The following is a 22,297-nucleotide window of genomic DNA, read 5'->3' on the forward strand; positions in this document are numbered from 1 at the left end:
AGATATTTGCTGTATGGTTCAACAAATGGATATAACAGTTAGTGTATAAACCACACTCTGTTTCAAAATATAGATTTTACTCTTATTTACGTATGGCACAGCATGGCCAACAGATTAGGAGGTAAGAGGCTTTGCTGTGCCTTCCCCAGGAAGGAACGGGAGAGGCAGAGAAAGTACATTTAAGATTGGCTAGTTTGAATACTTGTAGTGATAGCTGCCCCTGGGGTACTTCATGCAGGGGAATAGTGCCCTTTGGTATGAGAACCTTGTAGTTAGGAGTGTGGGCTCCAGATGTGGGGTTTGCTTATGAAAGCCATGCTTGCAGATGAGTTTTTTGCCATCTCTAGCAATTAAATAGTCCTGGGAGAGGCAGTCCTTCGATGTCTGCAAGGCCCCAAGATGTCAAAGCATCAAAAATACAGAGTAAAAAACCATGATAGTACATACACCTATCACAGTGTGGACCATTTCCATCTCCCTAGAAAGTTTCTTTGTGACCTTTCTCAGTCAATCTCTATCCTACTCCAGACAACCACTATTAAGATTTTTTTCACTTTAAATTAGTTTTATTTGTTCTAGAGCTTTATGTAAACAAGACTATGTAGTGTAATTCTTGTGTTCAGCCTCTTTTGCTTAATAAAATGTCATATGTGTATGTTGCATCTCTGTAGTTTGTTCCCATCACTGAGTAGTAGTCACTGTGTGGGCATACCACAATTTGTTTATCCAGAGTGGGTAAACACTGGACATTAGCTTGTTTCCAGTTTTTGCTTATTGTAGATAAACCTGTTATAAACATTCATCTTTTGTTGCTGTGTGTTTTCATTTCTCTCAAGTAAATATTAGGAGTCAAGTTGATAGGTCACGGGTTAGGTGCATGTTGAACTCTTCATGAAACTGCCAGTTTTTTGAAGTAGTTGTGCCATTTTACATTCCCACAAGCAGTGTATGAGAGTTTTGATTGCCCTCTATCCTCACCAACATTTAATGTTGTTATTCTTTTAAATTTTATATCCTTCAAAACAAATTTATGAAACCCTAAATTTAATACATGTTTCTTAGTTTCTTTAATACCTCCGTTTTTAGCATAAGTACTTGGTGGTTAATCAGCATTTTGTCAATCTATATAATTTTCTAGACAATTTATTAGTTGCCTAAAAATGTGGCTGTATTTGGCTGTTGTCCCACAATGCAAGTAGATTTCCCAATCTCTTTCTTATACACACACACACATAGACACACACACACCCTCATAATCTAACAAATATTTATTGCTTTTTTCCCTCCAAAGTATTATGCTTAAATATTGCAGGGCATTTTATAAAGACAGTAAGCACATGTCTGGTTTCAAGATGGGAAAAGCAAGTAAAAGTCAGTAAATAAAATACAAGGTAGAATGTGATACATGCTCTAAGATAAAAAGGAAGTAACACTTTTAGACCTTGGAAACTTGAAGGACATGCACATTTTTGACAAGTGGTAATGATAAGAAAGGGTCTTATAGTGAAAAAAAAATAGTGTGCTTTTATACCTTTCATTAGTCTCAGTCATAATTTAGTGATAAGTTGTGCTCATTTAGATAGAACTGACTTGAAATTTCTCTGCGTTTTAAAACCTGTGTCTCCAGGTGTTTTGGACATCATTGAATGACTGCAACTTCTGAACTTTGTCTTTGACTCAGCATAGACACTAATGAGGTTTGAGGTTAGAATGGGACCATCTTTTTGAATACTTACTATGACTGTTCTGGTACTCTGTTTCACCAATTATTTTTCCTTTCTCTTGATTTTTCTTCTTCTCTGAATTTGTTGTTCCACCTGTAAATTTATTAAAGTCTCCTTCCCCCACCCCATTACTGGGGAAAAATAATTATTTTCCAATCCTGTTGTATCTGTCAAGCTATCGTCCTGTTTTCCTCTCCTGTAACTGCAGAAGTGTTCACTTACTGCTGCTGTCTCTTAGCTTTACTAGTTATTTAACTCCTTGCAGTCTGAATTTCGCCTTCAGCCACTCTTCTGAAACCATTGAATACTTTCTGAAGAGTCAGAACCATCTTTGTCAGTAAATCGAATCTTGTTTCTTTTTCAGTTCAGATTGTCTTTGGCCTGTTTACAGGCATTGTAATCCACACCTTCTTGATGGCCTCCCCTTCCTGAGCTTCTGTTGCTCCCTCCTCTTCTGTTTGTTCTACGTCTGTCTTCCCTGCCTCTTCTTCCTTTCTGTGAAGGTAGTGTTTACCAAGGATTTGCTGTTGGCTCACTTCCTTCAGTGTAATCTCATCCACACCCTTCCCATCAGATGCAGACCTCATCTGTTTTTCCAACTCACCTTTCTTGCATTCTTCAGTTGCTTATTAAACATATCTCATATCTCACCATCACTTCAAGTTTGATATGTTTAAAATGTCTCCATTCTCAATCAAACCTGGGTTTCTTCCACTGGGTCTGCTAATAGTACCCTTATCTTTCTAATACCTGCACTCCAAACCTTGGCATTTTCCTTGATTTTTTTCTTTTCTGTTTTGTTTCCCACATCTAGTTAGTTGCCAAGTCTAATAATTTTAGACTCTCTAATCTCTCTCACCTCTTTCTTCTTTTCCATTTCTACTTCAGTATTCTAATTCAGGTCCTCAATTCAGTCAATATCTTACAATGACTCACTCATGAATTTCTTAATGCAGAATTGTAGAAAAGCATGGGCTTTTCAGACCCAACTGCTGATTGTGAAGATGGCACTTAGTAGTCATCTTAGAGCAAATTATTTAACCTTAATTTGTAGGTGAGAAAATTCAAACACAAAGAATTTAGTCATTCCTATCTTACGAAGTACACTGTTTTGAAGGATAAATGGGACTGTGTATCCCTAGTGAGAAGGCACTAAGAAAATATTATGTATCTCTCTATACCTTTAATTTCTTTACAACCCATTTACAGGTTAATATTATTTAAGAACAGCTTTTATCATAAATCTTGCTCTTCCATGTTTCCCTGTTGTTGAGTTTGTTCATAATTTTTAGCCTCATATTTCAGACTGTTAATTTGTTTTAGCCTCCCTTTCTGATCTAATTTCTTCCTACTTTTATAAACATCTTTTTGAGCAAAACAAAACCAGTAGCAATGCCCAATAGCAAAGTGGTTAAGAGCATGAATTCTAGAGTCAGGCTGTGTGTGTGCCCAGTCACTCAGTCATGTCTCTTTGCAATCCCATGGACTGTAGCCTGCCAGGCTTCTCTTTCCATGGAATTTTCCAGGCAAGAATATTAGAGTGGGTTGCCATTTCCTACTCCGGGGAATCTTCCCAACCCAAGAGTCAAACCCAGGTCTCTTGCATCTCCTGCATTGGCAGGCTGATTCTTTACCACTGTGCCACCTGGGAAGACCCACCTAAATTTAAATGTCAGTTCCTTTACTCAGTTTGGGCAAATTTCTCAATCTCCCTAAACCATAGTTTCCTGTTAGAAAAAACTTCGAAACCTGTAGTGTGTACTGCACTGAATTCTTGGAAGGATAGAATGAGATTGTATATATGAAGCACTTGGTGCCTGGTACATTGAGAGCAGCCACTATTAGAAGGATTAGAAGTAGTGGCAGTGGTTTTTGTTGATGCTGTTGTTATTTGCTTCTCCCATTTTCATCTCCAGGCTCCTCATGTTCTTTTCTGTGTGTGGAGTACAGTTCTTCCCATTTGTACATGTCTAAGTTTTAACCATCTCTTTAGGTTTTCTTACCACTCCCGTGTCACCTTTCTTCTTCAAAATTCCCTAACTCTTAATTTAGAATGCTTATTACTTCCATGAGCTTATCTGTCCATTTTGCTGTAAAAGACTAGAAGTGCCTTGAGGGCAGATTGGGTAATTCATTTTTTTAAATCCTGTAAAGCACAGCATCTTACACAGAATCATGCCCAAAAATGTATGCTGAATAAATATATTAGCTCACTATAACCAATAGCCCTTTTGTTCCAAGGGATTTGCTCTTATTTCTTTAGGAATTTTTTTAAACTTTCCATTAATCATTGGCACATTAAAATTTTAATTTTGATGTGAAAATGCAGTTATTGGGCTCAAGGAGACTAATTTTTAAAAAAGCATCATAGCAGAAGACAATAATAGCTAAACAAATAAAAAGTGACCCGATAGTGTTATTTTGAATTAAACAAAACTATTATTTTCTATATTACCTCTCATTTCTTCATTTCTTACTGTTCTAAACCTGCTTTATACCTAATAGTACCTATCATGGTGCCAAATTAAAGTGTGAAGTAAGCATTTGTGAATAATAATTCATCTAAAATCTGTTTTATAAAATAAAAAATATGTAATATAATTCATTGAAATGTGATTAAATATCTCGTTCAATTCATTAAAATGAAAAAGTGTCCTTACAAAGTGTCAGCCTCACATTCTGTGCAGGTGGAGTTTTTCTTAGTAAGCGTTCCCACAGGTCTTAGGAAGGGGTTGGGGTGGGAGTGGGGGAATCTCCACTTGAGAATTTTCTTTCTTGTGGTGATTTGGCGCCTTTCCAGCCTGTCCTTCAACATAATCTGTGCCTTGTCCTTGTTAAAGGAGGCTTGTCATTTGCTTTAATGCCTTTAAAAATGTTTCTAGTTATTTGAAATAATTTTTAAGTCATATACTATCATTATAAAGAGAGTGCTCCAAGGGCCTAAGAGGCAAGTGTTAGAAACTCGGTAAATATTATTATTTATTTCTTAAATAGGTATTGATCAACACATTAAAATGGTAATATTTTTTCATTAAAGAATGGCTATTCCTTACTTGACCACAAAAGGCTATGGTTCTTAATTACAGTATAGATTACTATTTGATTTTTTTGTAAGATAAACTTGTATACTTGCAGAGAAGGCAATGGCACCCCACTCCAGTACTCTTGCCTGGAAAATCCCATGGGCATTAGAAGTATTATTTCTGTAATCGGTTTAGTTATCAGGTAGCTTTGTAGCTTTGTGAGGTCCTTGCGAAGGATTTCTTTTTCACTTGGAGGTCAGTTCCCCCTTACTACCCAGAGGGAGTGGAGAAGGATGGAGGGAGGGATGCAGAATAGGACTAATTGTTAGACCATTGGATAGATTCTTAAGTTGTGCGATTTTTTCCTTAGTGATAGAAAATCTGGTACCAATACTTTACAAAGAAATTTAATTTTTGCTTTCATATTAATCTCAAGCCTTCCCTGGTGGCTCAGAGGATAAAGCATCTGCCTACAATGCAGGAGAGAGACCCGGGTTCGATCTCTGGGTTGGGAAGATCCCCTGGAGAAGGAAATGGCAACCCACTCCAGTATTCTTGCCTGGAGAATCCCATGGACAGAGGAGCCTGGCGGGCTACAGTCCACGGGGTCTCAGAGTCGGACACGACTGAGCGACTTCAAAGAAATTAACTGGGAGAACAAGCAATTAGCTTTGGCACAGAAGAAATTTAAGAAAATATATCCTATATTTGGATTCCTACTGAATTTGAGGAATAACTTTTTTCGTGACATGTGGGTTTTTGTGTTTTTATGAATTATTTAGGGATGCTTTTCTCCTGTAATTGTTGAATATAAGTTGCAAAGATTTAAGCCTTTATATTAATGTTCTACCTCATTAGCTTCGTTGTTAGGGCTTTTACACTTCAGTGATTTAAAATAAAATGATCTAAATATAGTTCTGTTGTCCTCTTTTTCCCTCTCTCTCCCTTTTGAGGTCTAGATGATTATGTATTTAATTTTGTGTTTTCATTTAGACTCTATAGTTAATTTTGTTAACTGCAGAATGATGAAGGGAAGCTCTTGTATATCTAAATGTGTTACACTGTAAAGCCCCGATGGATAAGGCATGTGTTTATAAAATAAACTGGTCACTTCATCAACTGTTGTTTTATCTTCAAGTGGTCTTCAGAGACCAGGAGCCTCATAACTGTAAGAGTCCATTCTATTATAGAGTTCAGATCAGTGGTTATAGATGAGCTTTCACATATATCCTGTGGTATTTATAGCCCTGGGACCCAAATAAGGAAGAGCTTTTCTTAAAAGCAAGCTATGTTTATCCTTTAAAATGTCTCCTAAGCATTTTCAGAAAAAATAGGAATTATGCAGTGAATTTCTGAGCAAAGTCACCTTCGCAAATATTTGCAGCTAAAAAAAACACATATTTGCAGCTACTTGTAAATGGTAGACATATTTAGGCAATAAGATTTTTTTTCCTATATGGTTTACTGGCAAATGTGAGAACTCCTTAGCACTATGTACCCCAAATGCAAATTAGGTGTCTTTGTTAAAAATGTAGAAAAAAAAGTTAACTTGAGTTCAAGGGAATGAAGCTGTCATGTCAGACATTTTGCATTTAAAAAAGTATTTAATTTGTAAGGTATATTATTAAATAATTTTATGAAGATTCACCAATATTTGATCCATATAAATTGGGCAGTGAATTTCATTTTATATAAGTATAGGTATTGATGTGAGATATTGATGTTCATTTCTGATCATTTCTTTTATTTTTCAGCTCACCAGAGACTGGAACCAGCAACTCTTTCAGGGATTGTGGCATTTATCCTTAGTCTTTTATGTGCTGCTCTGAATTTAATTCGAGGCTTTCATGCCATAGAAAGTCTCCTGCAGGTACTGTGCTATTTCTGCAATTTCAGGTGACTGTGCTTTTTGATTCCACTTGTTACACAATTGATTTAGATTGATTTGGTCATTAGTACAACTTACTGTGCCCAGATTTTGTATCCTTTATACTACTCTAGTTTCCTCTCCTCTTAAAAACACTACTTTCTAGTTGGCTTCTTCGACTTAACTAACATATTTATTTATTATCTGCTCTGCAGGAGACACTGTTTAGAGGTGTTCTGGGGAAACCAAGATATGTGTGACAAGGGCCTTGCAGTCTCAGGCCCTGGAATTGAATTGGGAGGCAGAGAAGTCCACAAATAAATGACAAGTACAGAGAGTTTGAAAGAGGAGTCAGGGTACGAGAAGGAAGCTCTGAGGGGGCAGTGAGCAGGACCTGGAAGGACCTGAGTAGACAGAGATAAGTGGAAGAAAGAGGAGAGCACTCATAGGCAGGCTTTCGTCCTGCTTTGGGGTTTCCTCCCTAGTTATCTGCTCTTTTTTTCTTTTTTATTGATGGCTACCTCTGAAATCGCTAATTTTTTCAGATATTGCCAACTATTTTGTTTTCCAGAGGAGTTTCTCCCAGAGACTGTAGCTATCAGAACATACTTTTTCTCTTACTCTTTTTGTAAACTTTTGAAACTTCCTTTCTTGAAGTTACGCACATCTCCCCTTTTCCTTTCCCTGTTTTTACTCACATTCTCTGAAGTTTTTGACACTTACACATTGTAAATTAGTTCTCTCTCTCTCTTTTTTTTTTTTTTTTGGCCAGTATTATGCTAAAAATATCATTTGTAAGAACCCAGTCAAGGGACTTTATATTGTTTTAAAGTTGCTGTTAGTTTGGGGAATATGCAAGAGAGTGGCATCTTGAGTACCCTCTGAAAGTCCTCAGCCATATGAAGCCAAGAGCAGAGGACATCACAGCTTTCAGGCAGCCGAGCTGTCCCTCCAGTGGGATTGGGGGTCTTCTTATGACTCCTGGTTCCTCTCCTGAACATCCTGGGCCTACAGGTAAAGCCCCTGTTCCCTTTCAGGCACAGGGCAGCTGGCTGCTGTCTCTTGGCATTCCTGCCCTGGTTGCTTAGCTGTTTAGCTTTATTTTAGTAGGGCATCAATTTCAACCCACTTAAACAACCTGCCAAAAGGAAACAAAGGCAATTTGGAGGCTGCTGACTGGAAAAAGCTAATAAATAAGATCTTCTCTTGCCTTTAAAAAAAAAACACAAAAAAACCTTGATATAGTGGAAAGAACAGTCGTATAGAAGTGTGAGAGCTGATTTTTGTTTGTGGATGAGCGAGAGAGAGGGTTGACTCCAGCTGAGCTACTGATTAGCTCTGTGACCTTGAATTGCTCACCTTACTTTCTGGTTCCTCAGTTTCATTTCTTATAAAATGAAGGAGACTGGAGACTTCCCTGGTAGTCCAGTGATTAAGACTCAATGCTTCCAATGCAGGGGACATGGGTTCAATCCCCAGTAGGGGAATTAAGGTTTCCACATGCAGCACAACCAAAAAAAAAAAAGGCAAAATATATCCAAATAAATCTATCATGTTAAAAAAAAAGTGAATGGTGAATGGATAAACAGATTTCAGCAAACTATACAATGGAATATTATTCAGTAATAAAAAGAAGTGAGTTATCAAGCTACAAAAACACATGGCTAATCCTTAAGTTCATATTGCTTAATGAAAGAAGCCAGTTTGAAAAAAAAAAACTATATACTAAGTGATTTCAACTATATGACATTTTGAAAAGGCAAAACTTTATAAAGAGAATAAGTGAAAAGATTTGGAGGGATGGAGGAAGGGAGCATGAGGTTTTTAGGGCAGTGAAAAAATTCTCACTATAATAGTGGTTATGTCATTATAGTACACATATAGTGTTAGTTGCTCAGTCGTGTCTGACTCATTTGCGACTCCAAGGACTGTAGCCCACCAGGCTGCTCTGTCCATGGAATTCTCCAGGCAAGAATACTAGAGTGGGTAGCCATTCTCTTCTCCAGGGAATCTTTCCAACCCCGGGATCAAACCTGGGTCTCCTGCATTGCAAGCAGATTCTTTACTGTCTGAGCTGCCAGGGAAGCCCTATGTCATTATACATTTGTCAAAACCAGTAGAATGTACAACACAAACAGTGGGCCCTGATGTAAACCATGGACTTCAGTTAGTAATAGTATGTCACTGTTGGTTCTCAGTTGCAATGTTAGTGCATGATGCTAATGATAGAGGAAACTGAGTAGGGGAAAGGGTGGGTACATGGGAACTCGCTGTACCATCTGCTTAAATTTTCTGTAAACCTGAAGCTGCTCTAAAGATAGCAGTCTGTTCATATGTACACACACCTCCCCCCCACCACCAGATTCTAGCAAAGAATGGAGGCACATTCTCCGGACTTTGGTATTTCTTTAGGTGTGGCTCTACACACTTGGCCAGCTCTTAAGAAATGGTGGATGGGGCTTTCTTTTCTAACAGTGGCAGAGTGTTCCCCTTCACATGGGCCAGGTAGGGACACCAGAGCCCTAGCCAGAATGGAGCCTGGGTTCAGGAGTCTGATTTGTATTTCATAGTCGGATGTACAAATTTTTGCTGTGTGAGAACTATGGCCATTTTGAGAAAGCCACTGAGAGACAGAACAGGTTCTCTGACATTGTACCCACCAGTCTCTCTCAGCTTGGCCCCCAGCTTCCCTCATCAAGATGTCCTGGGAAATAACTATAATTTGCATTAATTTGCACAAGGAAAGTCTGGAAAGATAAAAAACTAATAAATGTAATGGGAACTGGATAGATAGGAAGCAGAGTAGGATTGGGAATCTTCACAATATATATCTTAATTTTTACTTTTTGAACCATATAAATATATGACATTCAGATTTTAAATGCTAAAAATTAATATTTATTAGCACTTATTATGTAATCTGGAAAACACTTGTCTTAATCCAAATTAATAGGTAGATTTTCAAGAAACAGAAATTTCAGGCAGAGTAAAGGTATATATTTTCATAGAGAGTAAGAGGAAGCTGAGCATTTTCCCTACATTTTTTGAAGCTTCTTATTGTCTCTTAGAGTCTACAATTTCCCGAGGAGCTTCAGGGTTTTTTTGTTTTAAACAGTTCCTTAAAACTGTGGTGGTGGGGTATGAAAGCAGCATGGGGTGAATTATGAATGGGGAAAAAGTTATAGTGGTCTTTTATAGTTTGGGATGCTTATATCTTTGAAGATGTGTCTTTCTGATGGTTGATATGGAATTCTTTTTCATGTCATCCTAGACTAAATTCACCCCAATAACATTGCTTTCTCACTTGACCCAGGGAACTGTAAATTGTTCCATGTGGGGATATTAGCTATCTGGAGGCTAGGGACACCTGGTCATGTTACTCTCCTAGCATTGTTTTAAGTCTTTGTTCTGCCATAACCCAAATACACTCATCAACAGTTGAGGTTCCTAAAACAGTGATGCTTTAAGAGAAGAGTGAGGAAACAAAAGAGTACAAAGTTGGGGGAATGTAATCTACAGGTACTTTGTCACTCATTGGTAGTTTTAAGGCATTTTCCAGCAAATTTCGATCCTCTCACCTAAATGAGAATTACTGCTTTTGGAAATTCACTGTACCAAAAGTAGAGATTCTCATTGTTCCAGTTATTGGGGTTTTTACATCTGTATAGAGAGAATGTTCTGGTAAGTGACTAGAGCTTGGAGATATGTTTCCTTGTCTTGTTATGAAACTAATGAAGGAGTACTGTGTAGTGTTGGAGTCCACGTAGTGTTGGATTCCTAAAAGATGGAATGGATAATAGGCTAACAAATGGAGAAAAATGTGATTGCAGAGAGCACTGTGATAAACTTAGAGCTCTTAGCAGGTTGAGTTTAGGCATGCAAACTAGATTAATTTCAACAGTACGTCCTTTATAGCTTGAATTAACCTGAAAGGAAATATATACAAAATTAGGGACCTGAGTTTTCTCTCTTTTACTCTTCCCTCAGCATCTCTTTTATCATTGTTTGTGACTTGTGTTGGTTAAAATGTTCTTTTTATTCTCATTAAAGCCACTGAATTTAAGACATACTTCTTAGCCTTTTCTCTGTTCATCACTGTGCTTTGTGTTTGGAATAATCTCTACAGTTGCTGTAGATAATTTTTGATCAGTAAAGCAGATCTTTTTGAGGTGGTCCACTGTGTAGACTTGAGTGCAGAATCTCGAACATGGGTCTTAAACCTTTATCTGTTCTGAACTTACCTGTATCTAATCACACCCCACTGATACAGACTTAGTCATATGGCCACACCTATCTGCAAGAGAAGCTGAACATGAAGCTCAGCAGCAATGCCCCGAGTTCAAATGCAAGGATGCTAAAGAAAAAAAAAAAACATATAGTTATCACAGGACTGGAAATAGTCAGTTTTCATTCCAATCCCTAAGAAAGGCAATGCCAAAGAATGCTCAGACTATTGCACAATTGCACTCATCGCACACACTAGTTGGAGAAGGACATGGCACCCCACTCCAGTACTCTTGCCTGGGAAATCCCATGGACGGAGGAGCCTGGTAGGCTGCAGTTCATGGGGTCGCTAAGATTCGGACACGACTGAGTGACTTCACTTTCACTTTTCACTTTCATGCATTGAAGAAAGAAATGGCAACCCACTCCAGTGTTCTTGCCTGGAGAATCCCAGGGACAGGGGAGCCTGGTGGGCTGCCATCTGTGGGCTCGCACAAAGTCGGACACGACTGGAGCAACTTAGCAGCAGCAGATCATGGTAGTAACAGAGGAAGTGGAAAAACAGTACCTAGATTAAGTGGCCTCAGCATTTCTTTAATACTTGATTTAAGAGCAAAGGGTTTATTTGGGGGCCATATTTTTAGATCTAGCTGAAAATGTATAGTATGTGTCCTGAATGTGAGCAATATATTGATATTAATTTCAAATTTGATTTTTTAAGGCTGTGAATTCTAAATACTGTCCTTAAGTATTAAAACTGATTGCCACATTTATCTTCTAGTATGTAACTTGGTGCCTGAGGCAATTTAAATTTGAGAACCCACAGGAATTAACATTCCTATGTAGTTAATGTCGTTTGAAGGTTCAGCACAAGTTTGTTTCTTCTGGATTAATAACTGATTCTTAGGGTGATAACAAGTGATTTATTACAATGCCCAGTAGTGAAGTTTTTCTTTGGTATCTAAGTTCAGACTGGGGAGGTTTAGGATGAGTACAGCTTTTTTTTCAAGTTGGTAAATTTGATTTGGTATTCACAGTAACGTGTAAATTAGATTATTTTTGCTTCTTTCCATACTTTGTTCTGAGTTTAGAGATGTTATTGTGAATTGACACCTCACAAATGCATAAGCTTTTATCACATTGGGCTTATTTTTCCTGTGTTCTTTTAAGGATCAGCCTTGGAACGATGATCTTAATTAGACTGATGCCAACCAGAAGTAATTCACATGTGGTGCACTAGGAAAAAAAGACGAGTATTCTGATACAGAAGTAGAAATGCTGACCCGGAAGTCAGAATACCTGGGTCACATTTGCTAATAGCAAACTTTGTGACCTTGGATGGGTTATTTTACCTTCTTGGATATCATTTTTCTATTTTGCAAGAGGAAAGTTTTAGACTACAGAGGCTCAAGGATCACTTCATTACTACGGCTCTGATTCTAAAGTTGTTTGTTCAGTTCAGTTCAGTTCAGTTACTCAGTCATGTCTGACGTTTGTAATGGATACTATAACTAAAAGTCAGCTTGTCTTTATTCCTGGAGTTATTTATTTCCCATAGATTTGTTACTACCTTTTAAACAAATTATGTACCTATTAAAGCTCAATGGAAGTTTTTATTTCTTTAGTAGCATTATATCTTGGAGAAGGCAATGGCACCCCACTCCAGTACTCTTGCCTGGAAAATCCCATGGATGGAGGAGCCTGATGGGCTGCTGTCTATGGGGTCACACAGAGTTGGACACAACTGAAGTGACTTGGCAGCAGCAGCAGCAGCATTATATCTATGTTAAGATGCAATGGTTGCTTTCTTCAAAAAAATAAATGCATTTTTCATGTGTTCTGTGCATAAAGAGTTGGAAGGAAAAATATAAAGAAGAAAAGAAAAATCCCCAATTTTCTCTTGTTTTATTAATATCTACCATATATATACACACACATATCATACCATTATGTAACTTTGCGTCCTTTTTTTCACTGAAGTTTAAAAAGTGAATGTTTCTCAATTATTACGGACATTTAAATAGTATCATTCTAATACATTTTGTGCCTATCATAGCAAGCTTCTGCTTACCTTGACATCCTTATTTTAAAAAATTCTTTCCCTTTATTAATTATTTTTCAAGCAGTATATTGGTACCCGAGCAGCCTCTGAAGGTGAATGTGATTTTTAAAATTTTGAACTCTTTACTTCAGCCCTTTCTTCCCCACCTCACCCTTAATCCCATCTACTGTCCACCCTGCCCCCACTGACTCCCACTTTCGTCCCTCTCTAAACCTCTGCCCCATGTTTCCCCATCCTGTAGCTATCCATCTGTTTTTCATATGCTTCCTCTCTACTGGCTCTGTTCTCTCAGCTCATAAGTATGCTATAGCCTGCTGATCTTTAAAACAAACACCCCTAAAAAACTTCTTGATGTATGTTCCCTTCTAGTATTTTGAAAGCATAGACTACACTTGTGCCCCTGTTCAATTACCTCTATTCTCTTGGTTTACCATGATCCCTTTCTGCCCTTATAATTCTTTCAGTGACCATTAAGTTCACCAGTGTCCTTTGGGTCACCAGATATTGCAGCCACTCTAGAAGCCTTGTTTTATGTGTCCTCTCTGTCTCATCACACATGTTGTTCAGTGCTTGCTTTTGAAAATAATTCATTGTTTGAATTAAAAAATAATGTTTATTTTAGAAAACTTAGAACCAAATAAAATAGATTACTGTTAATAGTTTGATGTTTTACTTTATTCTTGACTTAATCTCATCCCTTCATTGCCATGAAACAGTTTTTCCTATTGTATTTTTTTCCCTTTCTCTTCTTGTTGTTCAGTTTATCTGGTAAATTTCGTCCTCCACCTGTCCTTTAAATTGTAGGGTTTGTGTCATGTGCTTGGCTTTATAGTCTTTAAAGTCTACATCTTCTTGGATATTTTCATAATGACTTTTTAAAAAGTTAATGCAGGTATCCTACAGATATCAACAGTCATGCATACACAAGTAAAACATGTATATGGCAAATTTCAGAGCCTGTAATTTTCATAATAGGCAATTCTCTTCCTATTTCTCCTCCCCAGAGTCAACCACCGGTATATCCTTCTAGAAAGACTCTGTGCATATGTTAGTGAAATGAAGTGAAAGTCGCCCAGTTGTGTCCGACCCTTTGTGACCCCATGGACTATACAGTCCATGGAATTCTCTAGACCAGAATACTGGAGTGGGTAGCTATTCCCTTCTCCAGGGGATCTTCCCAACCCAGGAACTGAACCCAGGTCTCCTGCATTGCAGGTGGTTTCTTTACCAAAGAGCCACCAGCGGAGCCCACATATGTTAATAAATATGTATTTATATATTTACTTATATATTCTTTTAAAATTATTCCTTTGTAAATGGAAGTATATTATTGATTTGAATCTTTTTCCATCTAACTATGTAAATCATTTCATAGCAGTATATAGAGATTCTTGTTAGTGACCGAAAAGCATTTTTTTTTTTCATTTGTATCCCTGTTTCCCCCACCACACAGCATTTTATTTTGACAGAATTCAAACTTACAGAAAGGTTTTAAAAAGCAATACAATTAACAGCTACTAAACCATTCAATGTCACAGTAATCCAAGTCTATGCCCAACCAGTAATGCTGAAGAAGCTGAAGTTTAACAGTTCTATGAAGACCTTCTGGAACTAACACCCAGAAAAGATGTCCTTTTCATTATATGGGACTAGAATGCAAAAGTAGGAAGTCAAGAAACACCTGGAGTAACAGGCAAATTTGGCCTTGGAATACAGAATGAAGCAGGGCAAAGGCTAACAGAGTTTTGACAAGAGAACACACTTGTTATAGCAAACACCCTCTTCCAACAACACAAGAAAAGACTACCATGGACATCAGCAGATAGTCAATATAGAAATCATATTGATTATATTCTTTGCAGCCAAAGATGTAGAAGCTCTATACAGTCAGCAAAAACAAGACTGGAAGCTGACTGTGGCTCAGATCATGAACTCCTTATTGCCAAATTCAGACTTAAATTGAAGAAAGTAGGGAATACCACTAGGCCATTCAGGTATGACGTAAATCAAATGCGTTACGATTATACAGTGGAAGTGACAAATAGATTCAAGGGTTTAGATCTGATAGACAGTGCCTGAAGAACTCTGGACGGAGGTTCATGACATTGTACAGGAGGCAGTGATCAAGACCATCTCCAAGAGAAAGAAATGCAAAAAGGCAAAATGGTTGCCTGAGAAAACCTTACAAACAGCTGAGAAAAGAAGAGAAGCTAAAGGCAAAGGAGAAAAGGAAAGATATACCCGTTCAAGTGCAGACTTCCAACAAATAGCAAGGAGAGATAAGTGATCAATGCAAAGAAATAGAGGAAAACAATAGAATGGGAAAGACGAGATCTCTTCAAGAAAATTAGAGATACCGGAGCACAATAAAGGAAAGAAATGTTACGGACCTAACACAGGCAGAAGATATTAAGAAGAGGTGGCAAGAATACACAGAATTATACGAAAAAGATCTTCATGACCCAGATAACCATGATGGTGTGATCACTCACCTATAGCCAGACTTCCTGGAATGCCAAGTCAAGTGGGCCTTAGGAAGCATCACTATGAATAAAGCTAGTGGAGGTGATGGAATTCCAGCTGAGCTATTTCAAATCCTAAAAGAAGATGCTGTGAAAATGCTACACTCAATATGCCAGCAAATTTGGAAAACTCAGCAGTGGCCTCAGGACTGGAAAATGTCAGTTTTCATTCCAATCCCAAAGAAAGGCAATGCCAAAGAATGTTCAAGCTACCACACAACTGCACTCATCTCTCACGCTAGCCAAATAATGCTCAAAATCTTCCAAGCCAGGCTCCAGTAGTACTTGAACCGTGAACTTCCAGATGTTCAAGCTGGATTTAGAAAAGGCAGAGGAACCAGAGATCAAATTGCCAACATCCACTGAATCATGGAAAAAGCAAGAGAGTTCCAGAAAAACATCTATTTCTGCTTTATTGACTACTCCAAAGCCTTTGACTGTGTGGATGACAACAAACTGGAAAATTCTGAAAGAGATGGGAATACCAGAACACCTGACCTGCCTCCTGAAAAATCTGTATGCAGGTCAAGAAGCAACAGTTAGAACTGGACATGGAACAACAGACTGGTTCCAAATCAGGAAAGGATTATGTCAAGGCTGCATATTGTCACCCTGCTTATTTAACTTATATGTAGCGTACATCATGAGAAATGCCAGGCTGGATGAAGCATAAGCTGGAATCAAGATTGCCGAGAAAAATATCAATAACCTCAGATATGCAGATGACACCACCTTTATGGCAGAAAGCAAAGAAGAACTAAAGAGTCTTTTGATGAAAGTGAAAGAGGAGAGTGAAAAAGTTGGCTTAAAGCTCAACATTCAGAAAACTAAGATCATGGCATCTGGTCCCATCACTTCATGGCAAATAGGTGGGAAAACAATGGAAACAATGAGAGACTTTATTTTGGGGGTTCCAAAAAATTTTGGGGGGCTCACTGCAGATGGTGACTGCAGTCATGAAATTAAAAGACACTTGCTCCTTGAAAGTAAAGCTATGAAATTAAAAGACGCTTACTCCTTGGAAGAAAAGCTATGACCAACCTAGACAGCATATTAAAAAGCAGAGACATTACTTTGCCAGCTAAGATCTGTCTAGTCAAAGCTATGGTTTTCCCCGTAGTCATGTATAGATGTGAGAGTTGGACTATATAGAAAGCTGAGCGCTGAAGAATTGATGCTTTTAAACTGTGGTGCTGAAGACTCTTGGGACTCCCTTGGACAGCAAGGAGATCCAACCAGTCCATCATAAAGGAAATCAGTCCTGAATATTCATTGAAAGGACCGATGCTAAAGCTGAAGCTCCAGTACTTTGGCCATGTGATGTGAAGTACTGACTCATTGGAAGAGTCCTTGATGCTGGGAAAGATTGAAAGTGGGAGGAGAAGGGGACAACAGAGGATGAGATGGTTGGATGGCATCACCGACTTGATGGACATGAGTTTGAGTGAGCTCCGGAAGTTGTTGATGGACAGGGAAGACTGGCATGCTGTAGTCCATGGGGTTACAAAGATTCGGACACAACTGAGTGACTGAACTGAACTGTTACATACCTACCATTCTTTCTTCCATTCTCTCTTTATTTACTTTTTTTTCTGAATCATTGGAAAGTAAAATTTTCAGCATTATGACAGATTTATTCCAAAATTATTCAATATGTCTGTCTTTAGGTCTAGAACATTCTCCTGCATAATCACAATACCTTTATTAAACCAAAGAAACTGAAGACCAATGTAGTATTAGCTAATTATAAAATGTTTTCAGATTTCACAATTCATATTTGATTCCAAATATCCTTTATATTTATATTTTTTCCTTTCTCTAGTCTATCAGCCAGTCAAGAAATATATTTTGCATTTCGTTGTCATACTCCTTTATTTCATTTAACTACTATTTAAATATTTGACTACTAAACTAGATCTCTAGGTTAAACTCTTCCCTGAAGCTGACTTAAATGGCTACTGAACTTATTTTTTGGATATCTCACGAGCAACTCCAAAATACCTGAGTCCAGAATGAACTCATTTTTTCTTCTCTCAAGCCCATTTTTCCTCCTATATTCCCAGCTTAGTGTTTGTGTATGCTTAGTCTCTCAGTCGTGTCTGACTCTTTGTAACCCATGGACTGACTGTAGCCTGCCAGGCTCCTCTGTTCATGGGGATTCTCTAGGCAAGCATACTGGAGTGGGTTGCTATGCCCTCCTCCAGGGGATCTTCCCAACCCAGGAATCGAACCCAGGTCTCCCACATTGCAGCATCTGAACAACCAGGAAAGGCCAACTTAGTGTATGTATCATTCAAATGTTGCCTAAATAGGAGACCTTGGAGTCATCCTATCCTCTTAAAACTGTACAAGCTACTCCGTTTGCCTGGAATTCTTGTCCTACCTTGTCTACTGGTTTATCCTTCAAGATGCAAATCAAGCTGTACTTTCTGTGACAAACCTTCCCTGATCCTGTTTTTCTCCAGAATTAAATGTGTCTCCAGTATGCTCCCTTAGTACCCTATACATACACCTATCCCATCAGTTACCACTTCGGATGTAAATTGTTACTTTCTGTATCTGCCTTCCTGATTAGAGTTGAGCTTCCTCATTTTGTGTTGACTTGTTTTCTGTCCTTGGTTGCATAACACAGTACTTGGGCCATCAGTGTTTAATGAATGACTATTTCTTAAATGGAAGAATATGTTTATAAATATTCTCTTTACTAAGTGGAAATAAAGATTTTCCAAAGCACAACTCAATTTGGCATTCATTTGTTGAATTCCCACTTTGTGCACAGTTTCTTGCAAGTAGTAACATTTATTTTCTTCCTTGAAGGAAGGTTAGGATCTCACTGAGAAGACAAGGCTAGTAAATTAGAGATTTAAACAATATTGAAAGGTAATCCTAATTATCTGATAAATGATGCACATAGTAACCTCTGGGAAGGAAAAATTAGTGAATGTTTTTGAATACTTACTGTGTCAGTTACTGTTCTTTGTGTTTCCCAATATTATTGATATTTCACTGACTTTCTACAACTTTTATTTTCAAAAAAGGGAATTGGAGTTAAATATTAATAATAGTATCCATGGTCACACAGCTGGCTAATAAGTAAAGATTTGAACCCAGTTCTGATCTACTCCAGAAACATGCTGTTGAGTGTTCCAAAGGCAATTAGGAGAATTATAAAGTGATACTGTAGATTTAGGGAAAATATAATATTTGATTTTAAGACAATAATGAAATTATTATATAGCCCCACAGTTAAAGGTTATGTAATGATTACAAATTAAGTGGTTGAGAAATATTTAGTATCTTGAGAACATGTTTTATGATATAGTGTGAAGTACTAAAAAGTACATAAAAGTGTGATTCCATTTTTTCAATGTACATATACTTTTGTACAGAGAGGATTAGAAGGAAGTACATAAATGGTTAGCAGTAATTCTCCTAAAATTGTGATATTATGTACTATGTGAGTTTCTTCTTTGTAACATTTTGTATCAGATTCTCTACAATGAATATGAACTTTTATAATCAAAAAAGATCATTGAAAGGAAGAAGAAAAAACAATCAAGCAGAACTTATTTAAAAGTCTTAGAATTATTAAAGTAGAAGGGCTTTTTCTTGACCTTCCTTGTCTCTGGTATAGAACTAGTCTAACCATCCCAGACAGATTAATGGTTTCTATTTTAAGATCCTCTCACTAGGGTAAGCCATTTTCTTTCTGCCTTACAGGCACTTCTGTTGTCCAGTAGCAAATGGAAAAGGAATGTCCGCTTTATGTTATTTCAAGAACTCATGGTCATGAGAGACACTCCCATGTCTTCTGAAAATTTTTATTGTCTATAGAGATTTTTTTTTCTAAAATAAAGGCCACATTTAATGTTTCTACCTAGAAGAAAAGAAATGCGATGCTGCTGCTTGGGCTTTATGTTCTACTCCATCAAAAGACTTGAGAAATACAGATATTTAAAAGGAGCCGAAAAGGAGTAGAAAAAAATGGGTTTTTGCATGTCTCCATCAGTTTTCTTTTAAAAGAAATACTCTTATGCATAATCTATCTCTGTTTTTCCTCTGAGTGGTTTTAGCATAATACATGTGACTGAATTTCCTCATTGGGATTTAGCACACTCTAGTGGACAGTAGCTTTTCAATTTTAGTTGTCTTTTTAAAAAAACGTTAATCATGTCAAATGACTTCATTGGACAGTTCCGTGATCTGCTAGTTCTAGATGTAAACTATCAGTATTTATTTGAGTCAAATAGTAATCCCAATAAGCAGGCCTAGCTTTATAGGCTGCTGGGGTATTGTATATTTTCATATGGTTTCTTTAGTGGAAAGGAGAGACACATGAGGCACGTTTAATGTTACACGGAAACTTGTTTCCATTGGCTTTCATCTTCTCTTGGGTAAGATATAATTGATGGGGGAGCCCAGACCTAGAGGAACACTGGTAGTCTGTGACTCCTCTACCTCACACTCCCAGGTTTTATGTTTCTCTTTTAGGACTCTTTTTTTTATATGCCACTTTTGAAAATTTTGACCATTTGTGCATAAAGGTCATATCCTATCCCAATGGATTGTTTTTGGAAATGGGCTTCCACAGAAAGAGTAACTTTTTATTTTATTTTTGCAGAGTGATGGTGAGGACTTTAATTACATTGTTGCATTTTTTCTTGGAACAGCAGCCTGCCTTTACCAGGTAGGTTCTCTCTCATTTTTAAGAAATACCTTCCTGTCATTGCTCATTTCAGGTGTCATTTCTAATAAACTTCTTGGGCACTTAAAATAAAATAATGTCTGAGTTCTTTGCCTCGTTTTTCAGTTTGAGCCTCTGTAAGCTTTGTGACCCTTTTGAATGAACATAGATCCCAATAAATTCAGTGTTAGCCCTTTTCCTGTGCTGGGGCTTCATTGGCAGCAGGTCATCAGCCTGTGGCAGTAAAGGCTACTTCTAGATATTCTGGTGACTTATTATTCTACTTGCAGGCTCTGCTTTTACTCCAGGTTGAGAATTTTGTATTTTTGAGACAGTCTGTGAAGAGGGAACAGCAAAAGCAGGATTTTAGGATATTTAATTTAGCAGTGATGAATAGAGTAGATTGTCAGAGCAGAGAGACTACAAGTAAGGCTATTAGTTTTGAGGCAGAAGGTAATGAAAGCCTAAGTTATGATAATGGCAGTGAAAAGTGAAAGTGAAAGTCGCTCGCTTGTTTCCGGCTCTTTGCGACCACATGGACTGCACAGTCCATGGAATTCTCCAGGCCAGAATACTGGGGTGGGCAGCCTACCCCTTCTCCAGGGAATGGCAGTAGGGATAGGAAAAGAAAGGACGCTGAGAAGGAAGACTCGCTGAGATTTGAAGGCCAAGTAGATCTGAGACTTCAGGAGAGAGGAGGCTTTGTACCTGAATGATAGGGAGATACATACTCTCATTTCCAAGACCAGAAGAGGGCACAGAGGCACAGATGAGTTAGAGAACGGAGATTTAACCATGCTGATTACCCAGATTCAAGTCTTTTTGCTGAAACATGTTAGAGCAAGTAAGGCCTTTTGACTTAACACTTAACAGGTGTCACATTTCTCTGTCTTGCATAGAAAAATGTTAGATTCAGTACTGCAAATAAAAGGGTACCTAAAACTCAGAAGAAATCTTTAGGGAAATATATTAAATGTATGCATTTGACTTTTATGTAAAGACATTAGAAATTTTAGTTTCAGTGGCTCCATTTTTTTTAATTCCCCTAATTTTTCTTAATCATTTATATTAGCTTTAGAAATTGTTTTTCTGTCAAATTTGACAGATTGGGTTATAATGAATGACATTTCATACAGGAGATATGAAAGCTTGTCTTCATTGATGTCACAAGTATTTTAATTTTATGAAATATTCTTGTGCAGATTTCGTCCTTTAATCTCTACAGTCTATCACAGAGGGTATATTATCCTCACTCTTTTGAAAAAAAGAAATCTGAAGCAGTTTCAATACTATCCTGAGATCACATAGCCAGCAAGTGGTAGAGTCAGAACTGAACTGGGTCTTCAGATTTTAAATGTCATATTCATTACACTATATCATGCTACCTCTAAGCAAAATTCCTATATTTGCATGACTTTTATAATGCTGTAAGTGTATAACTTAATAACTTATATGTACTATTTCATATTCTAAAACAATGTGAGGTAAATATTGACTTTAAAATAGTCTCATGAATGATTATCCTTATAAAATATACTTTAAGCTGTTTTACCTTAATGAAATAATTTTAAATGCTAATAATAATGCAAAAATGTGTTGAGCTCTTCCTTTGTGGTAACCTCTTTACATTCCTTATGCCATTTGATCCTCAAAGAAAGCCCCACACTAATCCTATCATTATCACCATTTTTCACTCCAGCCTAGACAGTTCTTACAGTCAGTCAGTGACTTGAATCTAGGTGATCTTAGAACCAGTGCTCTTGCCAAGGACAGGCATACCTCTGTTAACTTTCTCAGAACAGATGAAAGTATTGATAGTTTTAAGAGTAGCCTGTGGTGGAGCAATGTCACCCAGGTCTTCTTTTCACTTGAGAAGTAAACAGATAAATACTTTAAAAAAGAATTAAAAAAACAATGTCCTTCATATTGACAGGCTTGAAACTGAATACTTTCCAAATATGATTAGCATATTCCTATGATTTCCCCATAGGAAAAATTAAGTGATTACCTTTTACCATGGGATGTGCTGTATCTCCAATTTCAGGGTATTTTTAAATCTCCTTTAGATCAGACCTCAAAGGCCACTACTAAATGGTTTGGTGCCTTTTCCTCCAGTCTCTCGATACTTACAGAATCACAGGGTTCAGTCAGATAGAGATCATCTTGATATGGAGCATTCACAATAGGAAAT

General features: G+C 37.4%; 1 protein-coding gene across 3 annotated transcripts in view; it reads left to right on the plus strand.

The window, feature by feature from the left end:
- Positions 1-22,297, plus strand: part of SEC22A (SEC22 homolog A, vesicle trafficking protein) — an 89,322-nt gene that overhangs the window by 55,480 nt on the left and 11,545 nt on the right. For 2 of the 3 annotated variants that reach the window (XM_005675036.2, XM_018045723.1), the window contains 2 exons: positions 6,502-6,617; positions 20,044-20,109. In XM_005675036.2, coding sequence (XP_005675093.1) covers positions 6,502-6,617; positions 20,044-20,109 — 182 coding nt within the window. The remainder of the gene's footprint in view (positions 1-6,501; positions 6,618-20,043; positions 20,110-22,297) is intronic. The other variant, XM_018045739.1, reaches the window with a different exon arrangement.

This window comes from Capra hircus, chromosome 1 (assembly GCF_001704415.2).
Source record: "Capra hircus breed San Clemente chromosome 1, ASM170441v1, whole genome shotgun sequence".
NCBI classification, from domain to species: Eukaryota; Metazoa; Chordata; class Mammalia; order Artiodactyla; family Bovidae; genus Capra; species Capra hircus.